The following is a 22738-nucleotide window of genomic DNA, read 5'->3' as shown; positions in this document are numbered from 1 at the left end:
GGAACTAAATTGATTCCGTCTCAGTTACTTGTGATGCATCTTCAGAAGCAAAGAAATTACGTAAATTGGTTTTGGTGACACCGTACACAGCATGTGCTAACCAAAAGACTTGTGTCTTTAACGGTTCAAATCTTTCAATGGCTCTGAGAGGAAAAAGATGCTAAATCTCCTCCTGTTCATATTTTAGCCTCAGAAACACCAGAGAGGGTCACCATGAGTTGGTATTGACTCAGAGGTAATGGGTTTGGTTTTGGGTTTTGAAAGCCATCAAAACTATGATGGTCCAAAAATGCATCCCAATGCTATTGAGTTGATTTCAAACTATGACAGCCCCATGTGTACAGGCAAGAACTCCTCCAAAAGCTTCGTGGTTGTAATCTTTGTGGAAGCAGACCTTTCTTCCTTGATGCCACTGGGCAGGCTCAAGCCACCACCTTTAGATTAGTACCTGAGTACAAATGATTTGTACAACAGGCCCAGCTTAACCGCCACATGGGCAGAGCTGATCAGACTTCACATTTGTCACCACATTTGCTCTGGTTTTGCTATTTGCAAACCCTGCTGAATTACGTAGGTACAGTTCTGTGCCACAAGTACTCCGTGTCTTCTTTATTTCTAGGTCTACACACAAGAGCTATAAATAAACTCCGCTATTGCTAGGAGATGGTTTGGGAGGCGTTTGAGTGTGACTCATGGGGCTGTGAGGCGGCCCGGCACATACACTGCCTCACTGTGCTAGCCCCCTGCTCTTGCCGAGAACAAGCTGAGTGGAAATCATCAAGCTCAGCATCTTCCACCAAAATGGTCTACAGACGATTGAAATAACAGCCTTCCTTAGGAACAGCGTCTCCTTAGGTGAACTCTCCTGCCTTGGCCCATCAGTGGAAGACTGGTATTCCAGTTTCTAGCTAAAGAGACGTGAAGGCAGCTCCAACTGTAAGGGCTGCATAACCTAGGGGCTAGTAATTCAGATGTGTCGAGGATAAGAATAGTGCAGGACAGGACAGAGTTCACATCTATCGTTCATAGGGTTACTACATGACCCATACTCGAATGCACATGCATCAGAGAGCTGGATAATGCTTAGGGAGAATAGAAGGAAAATTGATACCTTTGAGCTCTGGTGCTGGAGAAGTCTATTGAATATACTGTGGACTGCTAGGAGAACAAATAGGTTCATCCTAAAGAGGGTGAAGCCAGGCTGCTCCTTGGAGGCACGGATTCTGAATCTCTGTCTGACATACTTTGGGCGTATTACAAAGAGGGACCAATCCTTGGAGAGGGAAATCATGAATGGGAGGGTGGAGGGACAGCATAAGAGAGGAAGACCCTCAATGAAATGGATTGATTCAGTGACTGGGGTAATGAGGTTAGGTGTGTTAGAGACAAAAAGGTTGGCACAGGATAGAGCAGGGTTCGGAGCTGTTGTACATCAGGTTGCTATGAGTCACAAATGACTACAAACCTAAAAGTTGGTGGTTCGAGCCTACCAGTGGTGGGAAGGAAGGCCTGACAATCTGCCAAGAGCACTCAGTGAAATTCCACTCTGTCACATGGGGAATGAGTCAGAATCACTTGATGGTAATTCAAGAATAACTGGACGGCTACTCCCTGAAAGATGAGCAGTTTGAACCCTCCAGAGGTATATTGGACGGGACTCTGCACACATGATCTATAGCAAGTCGTTTTACTCACCCAAAGGCCTAGTGGCTGTGGCAGGAGAAAGGCAGCCTCCTCCCATTATGACTTACAGCCTCAGAAACCCAGAGGAGGGTTGCTGTGAGTCAGAGCTGAGCCCACAGCACTGGGTTTGAGTTTCGGAGTCTGAGAGGCACTTTGGGAGAAAGGCCTGCTGATCTACTTCCGGAAGCCATGAAAACCCACAGAGTTCAGTTCTACTCTGATACACATGGAGTTGCCACGAGTTGGAATCAACTCAAAGCCAGATGGTTTGAGTGCTGCTAGTGTGGTGAAGCATGGGCTGGTGGCTGCGCTTGTTATTTCAGCGCTCCATGAAACTTCTGAGGTGGTGGGGTAGGGATGCTGCATTGTTCCCAGCACCCTCAGGAAGGGAACCGGAAGGTGGTTTTAGGGTTGTTCCTGAGCTTGTCTTTGTATTTCCAGACATCCTCCGGGAATTCAACCCTTCCCTGAGGGGTTTCTCTGTTGGCACTGGGAAAGAAAGCAGTTCAGGAGCCGCCTTCAACCAGGCTGTGGCTGGAGACAAAGCTGAGTGAGTAGGAAGGCCTCAGGGACAAACAGCCCAGGGGGGCCTGCCAGGGGTGTGGCTGCAGGACTAGTAGGGTTTGACAAGAGGCGGAGTCTGGGGATCAACAATTGGTCTGGATCTCCTTTACTGTCAGACCCTGCAAATCTGCTGCCCATGGCCTCCAACACTACCCTCACACAACCAACTCTGATGCCCGCTAAAATACATTGACTCATCTATAAATCTCCTCTCCTCATAAGATGTGACTATGGACCACAGCTGACTCTGGGTCCCTGTCACTGTGTTGGTCAGTGGTTCTGTCTTAGAATCCTGCTTCTTAGACATGGCTCTCTGTGTGAACTTTTCAGGCTCCAGACCTTGCCTCCAGCCTGTGTCATGGGATGAGCACCACTCCTGGGAGAGGGGAGGCCTTGAGTTTTCACCCTGCTTCCCCTCTGGCCTCTGTAAGGCTCAGCCTGTAAATGGGTCTGGTTGGGCTGCTCAGATTGGATGTGAGCATTCTGATGAGCTGCAGGTCAGCAATATGCATTTGCTGTGGTCATAGCAGTAACCCAGCAGGACTGCACAAGCCCGACCCACCCACTACAGAAAGCTGCTGGTGAGCCTGGCCCGGATGCCTGAGCGCAGGATGGTCAGCTCTTCCAGCCCCAAGACCTCCGTTTCTCTGCTTTAGGTCTGCTGCGTGTCATGGGATACGTGAATGCCATGCCCAGTCTAGGAAAAACAAATAAAAAGATCCTTCCTGTCCCTTTAGTCTATTTTTTTTCCTTTCAGAATATTTACCAACCCCATTCTGCTGTCAGAGAACGTGGGGCTCCCCCACCCCAGCTGGCTGAGTGTAGAGCCTCCACGTGGCTCCTCCTTTGGTCCCTAGATGCCCGCTAGCGTTCTCCTGGCTGTAGGCACCATCCTGAGGCTACAAGCCACCTGAATAAACTTTGCATTTATCTCCGACAGGAAAGGTGACACATACTTTCTCAAGGCGAGGATCATACCCAACCTAATAATAGTTTTTACAATTTATTCTGTGTGTTGCTTTTTTTTCTCCCCCTCCCCCTTTTGGCAGGCTTGGAATTGGGAGTTTACCAATTTACAATTTAAATTTTACTCATTTTAATGTGACTCTAATTTTGTTTTCCCTAATCATGCATGGCCAACCGTATTAGAGGGAGGTATTTCTAATCATGATTAGCCCAGAAAGGCATCCAAGAATGGAACCTTCACATCCAGAGCACAAAAGCAACCAATGCTGATTGCAATTCATATGACCTTGGATTTCTGCCCTGCTTCCCCCTGGGGACCTGGGGCTCCTTCATGCAAGTGTCCCATTGGTTTAAGCACATCCAGGAATGTAGGACAGAACTGAGGACATTATTCCCATATTATAGCATAAAGAAGCTAAATGTCCTGAGCAGATGCGTGGACTCCACCACATGATCTGTCCTTGTGCACTGCAGGTTTTATTCCTGCACCCCTGATATTTGCACCACAGTGCGTAGTTTATGCAGGGCCTTCCTGGTTTCACCCCGTGTGTTCCATGCCCTAACACTTGGGTGGGCACATCAGGGCTTACATTCTATTTCTCATTAATGATGAAGCTGAGAGCTTTCCCAGTTAACGAGAAACAATTAAACACCCAATCCAGGTGGACAGGACTCGACCAAGTTCTTTATTATTTTTAACTTCTATGTTTATAATGAGTTTATTTATCCTTGTTCAATACAGATGTATTTGTGCACAACCCTATGATTGAACAAGAGATAACACCTAATTCTTGTTTTCAAGGATCTTGAAACCAAATAGATAGAAAGAGCTGAGTAGATAGGGAATCATAATAAATTTGATATGAAATACATTAAAAGTAAATAAAAGGTGAAAAAAGAGCACATCAAAAGATTACCAGATAAATCTAGAGTCGCTGGAGAAGAATGTCCGCTGTTGTTGTTAGGTGCCTTCGAGTCGAGTACTACTCTTCGTAACCTTATGAACAGTGGTTCTGAGCCCTGTCCTAGCCTGAGCCCTCCTCACGTTTCCCAACACACTCAAGCCCGTTGCAGGATTCACTGTGTCAGTCCACCTGATTGAGGGTCTAACTCTCTTTTACTGTCCCTCCACCATGTTTTTTTGAGGGGTAAGGACAGTGAAGTCCCTTGAAGGTGAGGCTCTTACGACAATGGTCACATGTTGAGTTGTGCATGACCTGAAACATGGGGTGCTCACACAGTGACCTGTGTCTTTAGCAAGTCAGGCTTAGAAGGCAGAGTGGCATATAGAAGCCTATGCATCTGTCAAAAGTAACAACACTGACAGTCGTCCCTCAGATGAGCAGTGCTCTACCCTTCTCTAAGTACCTTCCTGCCCTCTATGCCTGCAAGGTGAGGAGAGAGTTCTCTGGGGGTGTCGCCTTCGGTCCTGTGCTCCTGCGACTGCTGGGCCTTCCTGTGATGTGTCTGAATCCTGCTCTCTCTGCTAAGTTACCCCATGCCCTAGGCCTGTAGTCCCCATTCCTCATGTGACCTCCTCCCGTGTGTATCTGCAGGGACTTACCCATCCGGGCCCGGAGGCTGGTGGACCTGATGAAGAATGACACGGTGAGTGTGGCTCATACCACCTGGGAACATTCAGGCTGGGAAGGGAGCAGGCAGGAGGGATCCTTGGAGATCTGGAGTACACCCATGAATGAGGCGAAGAAGGGGAGCCAGCCTGGTTTCTGACAGACACAGCTAAAATGTGAAGCTCTGGAGAAGACATTGTCATTCATGTATTCAGTCATTCATTTGTTCCGACAGCCAGTTTCACAATAAACATTTATCACTGGATTGGGTACAGAGAAAATACTACACAATCCCCGTCCTCAAGGAGCTCATAAGGAGAAGCCAATGTGAAGAATGCAGGTTGTAAGACAGTGGCATGTTGTCATATTGAGAAACCTACTGCCTTGAGCTGGTTCTGATCCATGATGACCCTTGAATCAGATTTAGAAGTCACCACAGAAGGAAGCTGTCTTTCTCCTGTAAAGCAGCTTGTGGATTTGAACCACCAGCCTTTCAGTTAGCTGCCCAATAATTTACCCACTTTGCCACTAGGGCTTCCCTGTACTGTGAAGAGTGCTGTATAACATAGATCATTAGCACAGAGGAAAGTACAAGACATCCTGCTTGCAAAGACCAGGGAAATCTGAGCTGGGTTCTGAGAGGTGAACATCTACCAAATCCTTATGACTGCAGGACCCCAAAGCCAAAAAGAAAAAAGAAAAAAAATACTTGAGCCCATGAAATTCTCTGGGTGGAGGACAATTTCCCCTGGTGATCAGCACTGTGTGTCTCCACTCAGTGGACAAACCGTAGAGATAGTGCAGTCAGTCAAATGAGCTATACGAGCTTCTGGTCTTCCAGTGCATATCAGTATTTGTGCTCGAGCTCTGGCCTAATTGTAAGGAGCTGCACTGCCTACCCTAAGGCACGCTGTTCAAATCCACCAGCTGCTCCACTGGAGAAAGATGGGCAGTCTCCTGTCATGTGATTTACTGCCTCTGAAAATCCACTGGAGGGTCTCACTCCACGGTGCATAACAAGTGTGAAAAAAAAAAAAGCAAGTGTGAGTAATATTAAAAAAGCTTGAAACATTGCCACAGTTACCAGAATGTGATACACAGGAAGTTAGCACAGGCTGCAGGGGAAATGACGCCAATAGACTTGCTCAGTGTAGAGTTGCCAAACCTTCAATTTGTGACTAAAACCTTAGTGGCTGTGACACATGATAAAGCAAAGCACAAGAAAATTAGCTATGCATGTATTTGGCTTTGAGACAAGGTGCTTACTTGTTTGTTTCCTATTCATTTCAGAGGATAAATTTTCAAGAAGATTGGAAGATAATTACCCTGTTTATAGGAGGCAATGATCTCTGTGATTTCTGCAATGACCAGGTAAATTTCCAAGAGCCCTATCTCAAGACTTAGCCCCAGGAAAGCGTTTGCACTGGCATTCACGGAGTAGGAGCAGAAGCAGGGTGAGCCTGGAGTTTCCATTGTCTGGCCTGGACCCAGCCTTGGGTGAACTCTGACACTGCAAAGGGCCTTCAAAGCCAGGAGATTCAACGGGACAAGCTGGACTGGCTTTCCCACTGATCCTGATTAGGTTTCTTATCAAGGGAGCCTAATACCATTCTAGAAACCAGATAACATTCTAATGATCTAGAAGAATCTTGCATATCTCCATAGATTATTAAGTCAGCGCTTTTCTCTGGTCAACAGGCTTTTCATCTCTGCTTTTATGCAGTGACTTGCAGGCACTTGCATGCATTGGGCAAGGTTCGAAGGCGTGCTGTTGGGCTCATGGAAAGTCTGAGAGCAAAGCTGCTGAGGAGGTTGTGGTACTCCTTCCTGGAACCCCACAATCTCTGAGCTGAGGGATATCCCACAGGCCACTGGCACCAGTCCCCCCCACCTACAGATGGAGTCCTGTCCATAGAAGCCAGTTGCTGACTGTCCCCAGTGACTGGGAGGCTTTTAGTTTCAGTGTTTCTTTGAGTTGAGCCCAAATCTGCCCACACCACATTCAGTTTAATTGACTTTAAAAATAAATGAAGTGATGGGCTTGAGCATGTCAGAGATCTTGAGGAAGGATGGTACACACAGGGCTTCAGACCTGTTGTTCATGGGTTGCTATGAGTTATAATTGGCTCGAGGACATCTAACAATAACAACAACAATAGAAATACATTTTATTATTATTTATAAAAGATATTTGTGTGTAATATGTACAAGAAACATATCAAAGGGCAGAAAGAAAAAAATATCCATAATAACCATTGTTAGCATTTTGGTAACATTTGCTAACATTCTCGCAGGTATAGAAAAATTGTTTTACTTTCTAAACATGATTACCATTCTGGAAATACTGTTCAGTAACTTGTTCCTTTTTCATTTAGTAATTAGACATAGAGAAGATAGCATCATGAGAAAGATAGGTTTTTCTGTGAAGTAATTCTTCAAGACACTCTATCAGTCCATAATACAGAAACTCAGAGCTGACCTCTGGTGTCTGTTCTGATTCCCAGCAATGTTCCACTGCATTTCCAAGGCTGTAAATGGCCATGAGAGGAGCCTGCCCCTTTCTTCCTTGGTAGTGCTGATCTGCTGGAGGTGCTAGCCCTTTGGATTAGCAGCTTCACTTTCTATGGCCTACACCACCAGAGCTCCGCAGTCCCTAATACAAATGGGCCATGATTTATTACAGTTAGCCTGACCCAAGCCATGGTATTTCCAGCTGCTTCATATGCATGTGAAAGTGGGATAATTAAGAAGAGACACCAAAGAATCAATGCCTTTGAATTGTAGCATTGGCAAGGAGTATTGACTATGCCATGAACTGTCAAAAGAACGGACAAACTTACCTCAGAAGAAGTGCAGCTGGGGCTCCTTACAGGCAAGGATGGTGAGACTTTGTCTCAGCCTTTGAGCATGCTGACAGGAGGAACCCCTCTTTAGAGAAGGACGTCATACTTGGAAAGATAGAAGGTCAGTGAAGACAAGGAAGACCCTGCAGGAGATGGATTGACACAGTGACTTTATTTATTTTATTTTTTTTTTAATGTGTGTACCATCAAATTGGATCTGACTGGTACAGGAGGCGATTGTTCCTCCTTCTTCAGCAGAGCATCTGGTGGATTTGAAACGCGCACCTCTGGGATTGCAGTACAGTTTCCTGCCACTAGGCCACCAGAGCTCACCCACACAGTGACTTTAGCAATGTGTACAGTGGAAAATGGGAGGATGGTAAGGTCTCAATCGATTGTAATAGAGCTGCTATGAATCAGAGGTGACCTGATGGCACCTAACAACAACATGTCCCATGGTTAAATACTTAGCTTCTAAGTAGTTCTAATTTTCATTACTTTAAGGAACACTAGAGATCAAAAGATTGGATTTGTGCAGTTAATTATTTCTTAATTGCAAATGCCATCTTTAAGAACCACAAGCGGCAGTTATCCACACAGACCTCACCTGATGGGCTACACAGGAAACAGATTGGCTGCATCTGGGGAAAGAATCACTGGAGAAACTCTGTTATCAGCAGTCAAGACCAGCCAGGTGCTGACTGTGGAACAGACCATCAGTTACTCATGTGCAAATTCAAATTGAAGTTGAAGAAAATGAAAACAAGTCCACAAGAATCAAAATGCCATCCCAAATCTATCCCACCTGAATTTAAGGCTCATCTCGAAAATAGGTTTGAGACACAGAACACAAATGATTGAAGACCAGATGAGGTAGGGAATGGCATCAAGGACATCATCCATGAAGAAATAAAATGTCATTTTAAATACAGAGGATTCTTCATTGAAATGACAATGAAGGGCAAAGTCTAAGTTGCATTGATGTCATTGTACAAAAATGAGACCCCAAGAATTGATGGATGATCAATGGACGTATTTCAACAAACAAATACAGCCCTGGGCATGGTGACTAAACTGTGCCAGGAAATTTGGAAGACATCTACCTGGCTAACTTACTGGCATAGCTCCATATTTGTTCCCATTCCCCAAAAAGATAATCCAACAGTATTTGAAAATTACTGAACAATACCATCACTATCACATGCAAGCAAATTCTGGTTGAAGATTATTTTAAAATAGTTAGAACAGTACATTAACAGAGAACTGCCAAAAATTCAAGCCAGATTTAGAATAGGCCATGGTACCAGAGAGATCATTGCTGGTATCAGATGGATTTTGGCTAAAAGCAGAGAATACCAGAAGGATGTTTATTTGTGTCTTATTGACTAAGTAAAGGCATTTGGTAGTGTGGATCTTAACAAATCATGGTTAATATTGAGAAGAATGGGCATCTCAGAACACTAAATTGTGCTCATGCAAAACCTATACCTAGACCAAGATATTGTTCAAACAGAGCAAGGGAACATAGAATGGTTTAAAAATAAGAAAGATGTGTGTCAGGGTTATATCCTTTTTCCATGCCTATTCAATTTGTATGATGAAAAAAAATCATTTGAGAAGGTAGACTCTATGAAGAAGAACGTGGCATCAGAACTGGAAGAAGGCTCATCAACAACTTGCATTATGCAGATGTCACAACCTTGCTTGCTGAAAATAAAAAAGGACCTGAAGCACTTGCTGCAGAAGATCAAGGACCACAGCCTTCAACGGGATTACATTTAAACATCAAGAAAACAAAATTTTAACTACTGAGCCATAAGGCAACATCTTAACAGTTGGAGAAAGAATTGAAGTTGTCAACAATTTCATCTTACTTAGATCCACAATCAACACCATTGGTACCAGCAGTCAAGAAATCAAGACTTACTGCATTAGAAAAGTCTGTGGTCAAGAACCTCTCCAAAGTTCTTGGAAGCAGTAAATGTCAGTTTAAAGACAAAGGTACTGTTGATGCAATTCATGGTCTTTTCAGTCACTACCTGTGTATCTCAAAGCTGGATGATGAATAGGGATGAAAGAAGAAGAAGTAATGCCTTTGAGCTGTGGTGTTGAAGAAGAGCACTGAATACCCCATGGACTGCAAAAAAGAACAAATATATATATCTGGGAGAAAGTGCAACCAGGGTTCTTCTAAGCGGCAACTTCATCTCATATTCTTTGAGCATGTTGTTAGGAAGGGCCAGTCCTTGGGAAAAGACATCATACTTGGTAAGGTGGAGGGTCAGCAAAAGAAAGGAAGACCTTCGATGAGTTAGAGTGACATAGTGACTGCCACCATAGGCTCAAGTGTATCAGAGATGCTAAGAATGGCCCAGGACAGGGCAGAATGTGGATCTGCTGATGACAAGGTCACTATGAGTTGTAATCAACTCCATCGCACCTATCAACAACAGCAGTGATTAACGTCTCTCTTTTTAGGCATCCATATTTATTTTTGAGTCTATAGTCTAAAAAGTAAGATTTTTTTTAGGCAAAAATGCATACTTGTAGTATTTTATTATAAAAAAAGTTCTAAGCATATGGAGAAATGAAAATAACAGAATAATAAACAAAGAAGCCCTGGTGGCACAGGAAGTTACATGTTAGGCTGCCAAAGGAAAGGTGAGTGGCCTTGAAAAATTGATGGTGGGTCACTGTTAGTCAGAATCAACTTAACAGCCTTGAGTTTCGTTTTAGATTTTATGTATGTTGTTAGTTGCCACAGAGTTGAGTACAATTCATAGCAACCCTATGAACAACGGTTCTGATCCCTGTATTATCCTGTGCCAACCTCACTATCTCTGACACATTGCTGCAGTCACTTTGTCAGTCCACCTGGTTGAGGATCTTCCTCTTCTCCTCCATCCTCCACCTTCCCAAGTATGATGTCCTTCTCCAATAAATAGCCTCTTCTAACAACCTCTCCAAAATATGTGAGACAAAGCTTCGCTATCCTTGCTTCCAAGGAGCACTCTGGCTTCATCTTCTCTAAGACATAACTGTCTGTTCTTTTGGCAGTTCATGGGATATTCAGTATTCTCTTCCAACACCACAGTTCAGTCATCAAATTTTTCTTTATCCTTATTCATTGTCCAACTCTCGGATGCATGGCAAGTCTGAATCAGGTGCACCTTAGTCCTCAAACTAACATCATTGATCCTCAGTAATTTGGAGACATCCCTGACTTCTAACTTTCCCAGTGTAATACTTCTCCAGATCTCCTGACTGCTGGTACCAAGTATATCAGTTGTGGATCCCAGTAAGATGAAGTCATTCACAGCCTCAATCTTTTCTCCATCTGTCATGATATTGCCTATCAGTCTGATAGTGAGAATTTTTATTTTCTTGATGTAATCCATATTGAAGGCTGCAGCGTTTGACCTTCTATGGCAAATGTTTCAAGTCTTCCTCACTCTCAACAAGCAAAGTTGTGTCATATGCATACCAAAGGTTATTGATGAGTCTTCCTCCAATCCTGATTTGGGTATACCTATATACCTACTGCTCACTAATAATCTCATTATCTGATCTTTTTTTATTTTTAACAGTAAAGTATGTCTCTGACAGTACTTTTGTCAGTTTCCTGTGCTGAGGTAATCTGGCTTTGCTGTGACACTGAAACTTGTGCCATTGGGGTTTCAAATGCCATAACAGAACAATTGTGCCATAGATGTTTAAAACATCATAATGGCTCCCCATTGTGGGCAGTATTTAGGGGAGCTCACAGATTGAGTCAATTTGCTGTACTGAGGTAATGTGGGTTTGCTGTGATGCTGAACCTTTTGCCACTGGGGGGGTCAAATGCCATAACAGCTGCCCATGGTGGACAATGTTTGGTGGAGCTCTATGTTTAAGACAAGTTTGGAAGCAGGAGTGGCATCCACTTCCTAAACCACATCCTCTGGAAACTCTATGAACTTGGAGAAATTACAATAGTTATAGAAAGGCATCAGGCCCTTTGTTCATAGTGTCACTATGAGTTGTGTTCTACTTGACGGCAAACAACAACAACAGTAACAAATGATGATGTATGAGTAATGCTGCCCATGATAGTTAAAAGGTTTGTGTCCACTTGCTTGGGCCATGATTCTTAGTGGCTTGGCAGTTATGTAAGGATTTAATTTGGCAGTTGTGTGATGGTGTAGTCACCTTTCACTTTAAGATCTGATTGACTCAGCCTTCATTTTCACATAATACCAATGTTCAGGTAACAATCTGATCTTTAAGCCTTACCATGTTGAAAAGTGAGGATTTTATGGTTATTAACATTTTGTTATATTAGCTTTAACACAGTACTATTCATATGTATCAGTATGTTTTGGTAAATATAAATATTTTTAATACTTTAGATACATATTCTCAAGTTGCTCTTCAAAAGTTTGTTGCAGTATGCCTGTCTCAGCCTCACACCCCTTTCTGACAATGTATGTTATTAATAGTTTCTAATCTGGTCTGATCAGAGGAAGCTCTGGTGGCCTGGTAGTAAGAAGTTGCACTTCCAATGCAAAGACATGCAGTTCAAATCCCTTAGCTGCTCCAGAGGAAAAAGAGTAATCTCCTCTTGTAATTTACAGCGTCTGAAAACCCAGTGGAAGCTCAACTATGAGTTGGTTCCGATTTACTGGCAATAAGAGAGAGAGTGAATCTGATAGATAAGAAACTGCATTTCCTTTTCCAGAGTCACACCTATTTGGTTCTCTGGTAGGAATAAACTTTGTTTTCTCTTTGCTCAATACTCCTTTTTGAATTTTCCCTTTTGTTAAATTATCTGTCAATGGCTTTTGGCCAATTTCTGTTCAGATTGTCATCTTTAAAAAAAAACACAAAACACCAAAAACTTCTTTGTACCACTTTTCAAAAATAACCTAGCATATGATTCCTCTGTCAAAGGTATAGCCTGTTGTGTCATTTGCCTTTTAAGGTTGTTTTTAGTACATTCTGATATATAGAACTTTGTTGTTCATTTCCACTGCCATTTCCTGAGCTTGTATGATATGCCAAGAACTGTGTGAGGTGCCAGACAGTGACAAATGGAACTGGGGCTCTGTCCTCGAGGACCTCACAATGACAGGAGAGGGAGATGAGACAACTGACTATAAATCAGCAAGAAAAACCTCTCAGTGTGGTCCTAGTGCTGCACACAGAAGAGAAATCTGAAGTCAGCATTGCTGTGAGCACGCAGTGTGGTGGGAGAGGGACTGGACAACAGGCAACTGAGGTTTTCCTGAAGACGAATATATGTGTCATGCAGAAAAGAATCCAGCAGGGCCAAGTGTAGAAAATGGTTCTTGCTGTCGCCCATCTAGAGGGTGCCCTGCCTCCCAGCCTCGGTGTTGCCAGGGTGAGGAGTTTGCAAGCTGAGTGCCTCCAACTTTGATTCCATTAGTAAATCAGGACCTTGGGCTAGATTTCATTCATAGAAATAGTTCCATTACTTTTTTTTTTTAAAAAAAGAAGCCATTTAAAACACATTTTGACATTGTATAATGTGGATAAATATAGAGGCCGTTAGGTGGCCTAGTGGCAAGAAGCTGAGCTGCAATCCCACAGGCAGGGGGTTTGCAGGCATCAGCTGTTCTGTGGGAGAAGGATGGGCAATCTCCTCCTTTGCAATTAGCTGCCTCTGAAAACCCACTAGAGGGTCAGCTATGGGTCCAATTCCAACTCTACAGTACACAACAACATACTGAATGAAAGGGGAGCTCTGGTGGCCTAGTGGTAAGAATCTGTGCTGCAATCACCAGACGCTTCACGGGAGAAGAATGGGCAGTCTCCTCCTGTGCAATTAACTGTCTCTGAAAACCTCTGGAGAGTCAGCTATGGGTCGATTCCAAATTGATGATACACAACAACAACATGCTGAGTGAGAGAAGTCGGTCATAAAACTTCAAATAAAAGCCATGATTATAAGAATACAAAGAAAAGTTTACACTTGGGATGATTCATCTTAGAAACCTAGTATATTATGGGTCTGCAGACGGGAAGGGAGTGAGAGAGTATAAAATTAATTAGTAGATAATTGTATTGGGAAAATCTACTATCAGGGACCTCACTGCAGTACTGAAGAGCAACGATGTCAGCCTAGAGACTGAGATGCACCTGAGACAAGCCATGTTGCTGTTGTTATGCTCCATCAAGTTGCCTTTGACTCATAGTAATGGTACACACAATAGCTCTGAACTCTGTCCTATCCTGAACCAATCCCACTCTCTCCAACACATGCACCCCTATTACCCCAGTCACTGTGTCAATCCATCTCATCCAGGGTCTTCCTCTTTTGCATTGTCCCTCCACCCTTCCAAGCATGATGTTCTTCTCCAAGGACTAGTCTCTCCTGGCAACATGCCCAAAGTATGTGAGATGGAGCTTCAAAATCCTTGCCTCCAGAGAGCAAGTTGATTTTTTATTTTACCCTTTCCAGAATAGACCTGTTTGTTCTCTTGGCAGTCCATGGTATGTTCAGTACTCTTCTGCAGCACCACAGCTCAAAGACATAAAATCTTCTTCTGTCATTCTTAGTCATTGTCCAGCTAACTGATGCATAGCAAGTAATTGTGAAAACCATGGCCTGCATCAGGCACATGTTAGTCTCTAGACTGACATTTTTGCTCTTCAGTACTCTGGAGAGGTCCCTGATAGCAGACTTTCCTAATGTGATTTTTTTTTTATTTCCTGCCTGGCTGATGGTTCTGAGAGTGTTGAATTTGGACCCAAGTAATCTGAAATTGTTGACAATCTCAATCTCTTCTCCATCTATCATGACACTGCCAATTGGCCCAATGGTGAGAATATTTTTCTTCTTGATTTTGAGCTTCAGTCCATATTGAAGACTACAGTCCTTGACCTTCTACAGCAAGTGCTTCAAGTCCTTCTCAGTTTCAGCAAGCAAGGTTGTGTTATCTGCATAATGCAGGTTGTTGATAAGTCTTCCTCCAATTCTGATGCCTCATAAAGACCAGTCTTCTGAATGATCTGTTCTGTATATAGACTGAAAAAGTTTTGAGACAGGATGCATCGCTGACACACTCCTTTCCTGATTTTGAACCATGGAGTGTTTCCTTGGTCTGTTCTGACTACTGCCTCCTTGTCCAAGTATAGGTTTTGCTTGAATACAATCAGAGTTTCTGGGTTTTCCATTATTTTTCAAGATTAGCCACAACTTGTTGTGATCCACTAAGTCAAATGCTTTTGCATAGTCAATTAAACACGGATAGACATCCTTCTGGTACACTCTGCTTTCAGCCAAGATCCATCTGACATTGGTATCCCTAATGTCATGGCCTCTTCTAAACACAGACTATACTTCCGGTAGTTCTCTGTTGATATAATGTTCCAGATGTTTAGGGATAATCTTTTTTTTATTTCTTTTTTTTTTTTTTGGCTGAGTACAGTAAAATTTATTGATGGTACATGACAAAATGTCCTCTCCAAGCCTTTCTCAGGTGAATTTGATGGAAACTTGTGTCAAGGATATGAGATTCTCAGTGTGTGGGAGGATCAAGTTGGGGCAGGGACTCCCCAGCAGCTGAGGGTCTCTATCTCTCTCTTCTAGTGCTATTGCTGGGGCTGGTGGTCCAAAGGGATCTTATTCTTTGGAAGCCATGTGAACCATCAGGTCGACCACCCGGTTGCTGTAGCCAAATTCATTGTCATACCAGGAAATGAGCTTGACAAAGTGGTCATTCAGGGCAATGCCAGCCCCAGCATCAAAGGTGGAAGAGTGGGTTTCACTATTAAAGTCACAGGAGACAACCTGGTCTTCAGTGTATCCAAGCATGCCCTTGAGGGGCCCTTCTGATGCCTGCTTTACTACTTTCTTAATGTCATCATATTTGGCAACTTTCTCCAGATGGCAGGTCAGGTCCACAACTGACACATTGGGGGTGGGGACACGGAAAGCCATGCCGCTAAGTTTCCCATTCAGTTCAGGGATGACCTTGCCCATGGCCTTGGCATTGCCAGTAGATGCAGGGATGGTGTTCTGGGCAGCTCCATGGCCAACACTTTCCAGAGGGGCCATCCACAGTCTTTTGGGTGGTAGTAATGGCATGGACTGTGGTCACAAGTCCTTCTACAATGTCGAAGTTGTCATGGATGACCTTGGCCAGGGGAGCCAAGTAGCTCATGGTGCAGGAGGCATTGCTGACAATTTTGAGAGAGTTGTGATACTTTTCATGGTTCATGCCCATCACAAACATGGGGGCATCAGCAGAAGGAGCAGAGATGATCACCTGTTTGGCACCACCCTTCAAGTGAGCCCCAGCCTTCTCCAAGGTTGTGAAGACACCAGTGGACTCCACAACATACTCAGCACCAGCATCACCCCACGTGATGTTGGCAGGATCTCGCTCCTGGAAGATAGTGATGGCTTTCCCAATGATGACCAGCTTCCCATTCTCAGCCTTGACAGTGCCGTTGAACTTGCCATGAGTGGAATCATATTGGAACATAGAGTCCATATAGTTGAGGTCAATGAAGGGATCATTGATGGCGACAACATCCACTTTGCCAGAGTGAAAAGCAGCCCTGGTGACCAGGCGCCCAATGCGGCCAAATCTGTTTACTCCGAGCTTCACCATCGTGTCTCAGTGATGCGGCTGAGGCTACTGTAAGGTATAACTCCTCATACAGGAAGCTGCCCTGCTGATCCAAAGGCTGCATATCTCCTGAGGTTCAAATCTACGATGGCTGGGTTCCTTCCTCTAACAGATGCTGTAGGTATCCTTTTGTATCCTTCTTTGAAGTAGGCTCACTCCAGTTGCCCACATTAGTGACTTGCTTGATGTTGTTGTTGTTATGTGCCATCGAGTCGTTTGCGACTCACCTGGGATAATCTTCAGAGAGATTTTGCTTGCATGTGATATAGTTAAAGAATTTCTGTCGGATCATCCCTTTTTGGAATGGGAATAAATATGTATCCCTTCAAGTCAGCTGGCCAAGTAGCTGTCCTTCAAATTTATTGGCACAACTTGGTGAGCACATCCAGGGCAGCATCTGTTTGCTGAAATATATCTATTAGTATGCCATCAATTTCTGGGGCCTTGGTTTTGGTCAATTACTTCAGAGAAGCTTGAATTTCCTCCTTCATCACCATTATCCAAGCCATGGTCTTTTCAGTTATTTGCTATACATCAAAGAGCTGGACAATGAATAAAAATCTAGAAGAAGAATCAATGTCTTTAAGTTGTAGTGCTGGAGAACAGTATTGAACAGACCATGGGCTGCTAGGAGAACAAACAAATCTGTCCCTAGAGAGGATTAAATCAGGCTGTTTCTTGGAAGCAAGGATTTTGATGTTCCTTCCTACATACCGGGCATGTTGCCCGGAGGGACCAGTCCTTGGAGAAAGTTATCATACTTGGAAAGGCGGAGGGACAGTACAAGAGTGGAGGACACTGGATGAGATTGTGTCAGAGACAATGAAATTGGCTCACGATAGAGCATGGTTCAGAGCTGTTGTGTATAGGGTTGCTATGAGTCACAAGTGACTAGACGGCACATAAAAATAACAACAAATACCTATTAAGATGAGTGGCATCTTAGAAAGGGTATGGCCAGGGTGCTCTTTGGAGACAAGGATGACAAGGCCCATCTCTCATACTTTGGATATGTTGCTAGGAGAGGCGATTCCTTGTAAAAGGATATCATGCTTAAGATAGTCATCTCTGGCCATCAAAAGAGAGCAAAACCCTCAGTGAGATAGACTGACACAGTGACTGCAGCAGTGGGCGCAAGTGTGTCAGAGATGGTGAGGATGGCCCAGGATAAAACAGGATTTAGGTCTGTTTTTCATAGAGCCGCTATGAGTCATGCTCTACTCACCAGCACCTAACAACAACAGCAACAATATAAGTGAAAGGAGAGATAATATCAAATGGATGGGTGATGAGACTCTGTGGGCATGTTATAGAAAAAAATGTGCATGAATGGTTGACTGAAAAAGCAATAAGCTCTGTAAACTTTCGCCAATTCACAATAAAAATAAATTAGATAATAAGTTGTACAATCAGACGAAATAATGGTTAACGTGTCTGTGTTACTGGGGTGGGGGGTCCACAAAACTCACTTCCCATCATGTCTTTAAGTGATTTATTTAGAGCTTGTATCCCCCAAAGAGAAGAGAACAGGCCATCGGACCAGAGATTGCTCAAGCTTCAGGGGTCTTTCTAGGTCCTCTCATCCAACACCCCCATTTTAGAGGGACCCGGGGAGGTCATGTGCCTTAGCTAAGGCCATTACAAAGTTGTCCTGAAGTGGCTCCAGAACTTTCCATAAGTGTACACAGAAGAAGGCCTGGTTCCAGGCTGGGCATCTCAATCATGACAAGCCCCAGGGCTAGAGGTTCAGGCCCCCAAAATGAACCCCATGTCTCACTTTTACCTACTCTGACTGAAATACAGGAAGAAGTGGACCCGTGGAAGGATGTGGCCCACGTCTGTAGGAAGAACGAGTGGTAAAAGTGTTTTAAAAGAACTTTCTTCTTCCTACAGGTCCGCTATTCCCCTCAGAACTTCTCAGACAACATCAGGAAGGCTCTGGACATCCTCCATGCTGAGGTACGGGACCTGAACCACTGACTGAGCAACTCAGCTGTGGCCTCCTTTCTCGCTGTGGGCCCCAGACCTGACCTGGTTGCAGCTCTGGTTTCCTGCCGAAGCTGCAGCTCCCAGGCTGGTCACGGTTACCTGGAGGCCAGCACAGGCAGCTGCCAGTCACAGAATCAATGAGGAACAGGGCGCGGTGGGGACAGAGGAGGTGGGTGGGACTGGGCTGAAGGTGGCAAGCCTACCGGGTCAGTAGGAGGGGCAGGACTCGCCCCAACTGTGGGGCCTGGGTGCGTCTGGGGGTCTGATCATGCCTTTGCTCAGGTTCCTCGGACCTTCGTGAACCTTGTACTGGTGTTGGAGATTGTCAACCTGAGGGAGCTCTACCTTGAGAAAAAAGTCTACTGTCCAAGGTTAATCCTCAGGTGAGATGGAGGTCGCTGGACCTGATTCACAGAGGGCTGCGGGGTCATTAGCAGAAAGTGACTCTGTTTAGTTAGAAACCCCTAGAACAGAGCCTGAGGCAAGTGCTGAGACCTGAAAAGGTCTAACAGAGAGCACAGCTCACTGTTTCTGTGACCCCAGGATGGATGTCAGGTACAATGAGACCCCGAACCCTGCTCCTATTGTCCTGGCAGCCCCTTGATACCTTGGCCTCTCCAGAGAGTAAAGAATGGAATCAGCCAGCAAGGGCAGCCTCAGACCTCTCCTAGGACCTGCTTTGGGCTGTGTCCAGAGCATCCCCTCTGGGCAGCCACATCTCCAGGACAGAGGGACATCTGACTGGGATTCACACAGCCACAGTCATAGCCATTTGCTAGAGGACCAGGTGGTCGAATCAGTTAGCAGCACCCACGGCCAAGGATCTTTCCCAGAGAAGAGAAAAGCCTGCTTCTGGGGAGACCCCTGACAGATTTTCTTTGCCTCTAAGCCCCCAGTCACTCAAAGATGGCATCCCCAACCCTCCACATCTCTGTCACCCTCAGGAGTGGCTGAGGCTCCCACTTTCTCCAGTCACTGGGCCACCCGGGGGTTCAGCCCTACAGCCCACGCAGGAACATTTCCCTCAGCACCTTCCTGCTGGTCGTCCAGGCCTTTAGCCCATGATCCCACCCCACGTCCTGAGTCAGTGCTGTCTTCTCTCCACTCAGACCTCTGCGTTAGTCCTGAGCACATCTGTGGTGGTTATTCACCAGCCTCTCCCCCACAGCCTGTGGACCCCACAAATGAGGCAGTCTTCTGCTAGCACACGGCAGGCGCCCAGCAGCCCTTCGCTGAATGAATGATGACTAATTCACAAAGGCCAGATTTACTCTTGGAAATTAAGACATTATCTTGGCCGCTATCCTGTAGCTCCTAATCAAAGCTCTCCTGGGGACCCACAATACAGCCCCCCAGGAAAGAGCCCAGGCTGCAGCCCCTCAGGGAAGGCCCCAGGAGGCCGGGGCAGAAGGAGGGCGCCTGCGAGACACAAGACACATTCCTATTATCACAGCTGGTGTCAGGCCCGCTATTTCCCTGCTGCTGACTCATACCCTGGCTCCCACTTTCTCCAGTCACTGGGCCACCCGGGGGTTCAGTACATTCATTCAATTTCAGAGACACTCACACATTAAAAAAACCCAAAAACCCTGTCACTACTAACCATTAAAAGTAGGGACTCAGTGTTGGCATTTGCTATTTGTTTTCAGAACTGAAAGGAACAAAGCACTAATGTCAGGGTGAGAGGAGCTCAGGGTCACCTCGACCCCCACTGCTCTGTGCCTGCCCTCCCCTACCTCTCCTGAGTTCTGTCGCTCCTTGCTGGCGCTAAGTCTGCAAGGGAGCATCAGTACAATCACTTCATCCTCTAGGACCAAAAGACTCAGTTTACAAAATGACTTGTAATCAAAACTACAGACTGGACCTTAGTTTACTATAGAGGCAAAGAGCTCACGAAGACTGGTTTGTGCTCACATCAAAACCTAAAGGTTGGTGGTTCCATGCCACTCAGTGGTACTGTGGAAGAAAAGTCCTGGCAACTTGATTCCGTAAAGATCATAGCTAAGAAACCTCACGGAACAGTTCTACTCTGTAACATATGAAGTTGCCATGAGTTGGAATGAACACAGCAACAATCAACACCTTCGCTGCAGAGCCAGGCACACTTTTAAGTCCTCTTCCACGTTCAGCTCTCATGTGGCCTTGAGAAAGCTAACCACTCTTGTTTTCTCATTTTTAAAATGGAAAGAATGGCTGTGAGGCTTAAGCAGGTTAATTCCTATGACACTCTTAGCACAGCGTGGCAAAGCAGACATTCACTGTGTTTTAGCGGTTATTGTTATCATCACTATTATTAATTAAAAGTGGGTGTGCCTCCTTTACATAGCACTGGCCTCACACTGCCGTAAAGTAACTCAGCTCCTCAAAAGTCACGTCTGCAGATGTCACGAGAAATAATTACTTCACATTCAAGAGCATCTCCAGATACTGGAATTTTTCTTCAGCTTCATCCATATAGTCAGCCAGGTCCCTCATTAGCACAGATACCGACTCCTCTAAGAACTACATTCTGAGCCCCAGGCTAATATTTCTTCATTACACTAATTAGCTCAGAGGTTCTCTTGGGGTGGGGCATCTCTGCTTTGGCCTGCAGGTCTCTGTGTCCCTGTGTCCTGAAGTTTGATGATAACTCAACAGAACTTGCTGCCCTCATCGAAGTGAATAAAAAGTATCAGGTGAGCATACACAGGTACTATGGTGTGATGATCTTAGTTGTGGTGGGTCATTTTGCTCAGGTGATTTTGGTGTGTGTTTATCACTAACTACTATGCTGATATAGACGCCCATGAGGCAGCAGGGGCTGTGGTCAAATGTCCTGAATTCAAGCTAGAGAGACAACTGACCAAACATCCCTGAACCTCAGCACCCTGGACTCTGTGGAAACAAGCTTCCAGGCTCCCTGTGGAGAAATGCACTGTCCTGGGAAGGAAACTCGGGGTCTGACTAGATCCAGATGCTGACTGCTGCCCACTGGTGGGGTGACTTAGACAGGAAGGCTCGTGGAGCTTAATTCAGACCTGGGGATGTGACTCTAACTTGGAACAGCACCCTCCCAGGAGAGTCATCTAGATTATTTGCCGGGCTAGCTGGCTCTTTAATCAGTCTAGATTTCACCCACACATGATCATCCAGTCACTTGGGGAGGGATAGCAATGGTAACTTTTCCAATCCAGAGTGGTCTGCAAACAGCTTCCAGAGTGGAGCATCGAGCTCATGACTCCTTAGGATAGAACCACTTCCTTGCAGATCTTTTTGGTGGCAGATACACCTCCAGGTATATCAGAGGCTCAGAGAAATGAACCTTTTTACATCATTCTTTGATGCCAGGGCCAAGCCCTGTGGCTGCCTCCTCTGCTGTCTTTCTGTGAGCTGGCAATCTCTGTATCCATTGAAACTGTCTGTGCTGCCCCAGGAGAGAGAGGCAGCTGAGGTGATGGCCACTCGAGGACCATTTCAGTTGGAATTCTTGGGTGCAAAAGCTAAGCATTTACACAGTTTCTAGCTGGCATAAATAGATGTATTTATGGGGATGTTGTTATTGTGTGCCATCAAGTCAGAACTGACCTATAGCTCACCCTCTAGTGGGTTTTCAGAGGCAGTTTATCATATGTGAGGAGACTGCCCATCTTTCTCCCACAGAGCAGCAGGCGGATTTGAACTGTGTGCCTTTGGGTTGGCAGCACAACTCCTTACCATTAAGCCACCTCAGTGACACTTATAAGGGAGCCCATAGACTTTCTGGAAAGTCCTGTGAACCAAGGTCAGAGGCAAAGATCTCAGGAATCTTGGAATTCTAGGGAGCAGGCATCAAAATCACGGCAAAAAACTCATCTGTGAGAGCATGATGGAGCCCAGGTTTCTGGCCCTACCCACATAGACCTCCAGTGTCACTGCAGCTTCTAGGAATTTTCTACCACCTCAAAAAAATGTATTTTGTACCGGCCCTCCATCTTACTGTCACTACCTTCCAATCTCAAGCCCATTACCAGGGCAACAATTGAAAAAGTCTGAGCTGTGTATTCACAGCCTAGCTGCAGGGAAGCTGGGTAAATGAGCACTTATCTTTTTTCAGCTACCACAGTAATAGCGAGAAGCCCTGATGGTATAATAGTTAAGAGTAGTTGATTATTAACTGAAAGGTTGGCAGTTCAAACCTACCTAGAGAATTTTTAGGAAAAAAGGCTTGGTGATTTGCTCCTGTGAAGAGTTCAGCCTAGAAGACTCTGTGGAGCAGTTCTACTCTGTCTCATGAGGTTGTTATGGGTCAGAATGGTGTCATCGTCACCTAACAACAGCACAGTGGCAAGCAGGCTCTTCCTTGGAAACAGGGGCTTTTCAAACATAGGGAGTAGATTTAGGTGCTAGGCAGCCAAGGCAAATGAGAACTAGTCACTACCCCTGCCTTCGCTGGCTTTTCTAGAGCGGCCGGCTATGCCAGGTCTGATCTTGGTCTCCATGGAGATGTCCAGGGCAGCTCTAGTGTCCT

The 22738-nt window shown here is 45.1% G+C and overlaps 1 protein-coding gene across 1 annotated transcript in view; it reads left to right on the top strand.

Moving 5' to 3' along the window:
- PLB1 (phospholipase B1) overlaps positions 1-22738 on the top strand; it is a 194642-nt gene that overhangs the window by 96176 nt on the left and 75728 nt on the right. Inside the window, exons 19-24 of the mRNA XM_006880687.1 lie at positions 2125-2233; positions 4770-4821; positions 6075-6155; positions 18157-18222; positions 18535-18635; positions 20846-20927. Coding sequence (XP_006880749.1) covers positions 2125-2233; positions 4770-4821; positions 6075-6155; positions 18157-18222; positions 18535-18635; positions 20846-20927 — 491 coding nt within the window. The remainder of the gene's footprint in view (positions 1-2124; positions 2234-4769; positions 4822-6074; positions 6156-18156; positions 18223-18534; positions 18636-20845; positions 20928-22738) is intronic.

Source organism: Elephantulus edwardii, unplaced genomic scaffold (genome assembly GCF_000299155.1).
Source record: "Elephantulus edwardii isolate Elephantulus edwardi_28Jun2011 unplaced genomic scaffold, EleEdw1.0 scaffold00009, whole genome shotgun sequence".
Taxonomy (NCBI): domain Eukaryota; kingdom Metazoa; phylum Chordata; class Mammalia; order Macroscelidea; family Macroscelididae; genus Elephantulus; species Elephantulus edwardii.
Note: the sequence above shows the minus strand (reverse complement) of the source record. Positions and strands in the feature narration are given on the sequence as shown.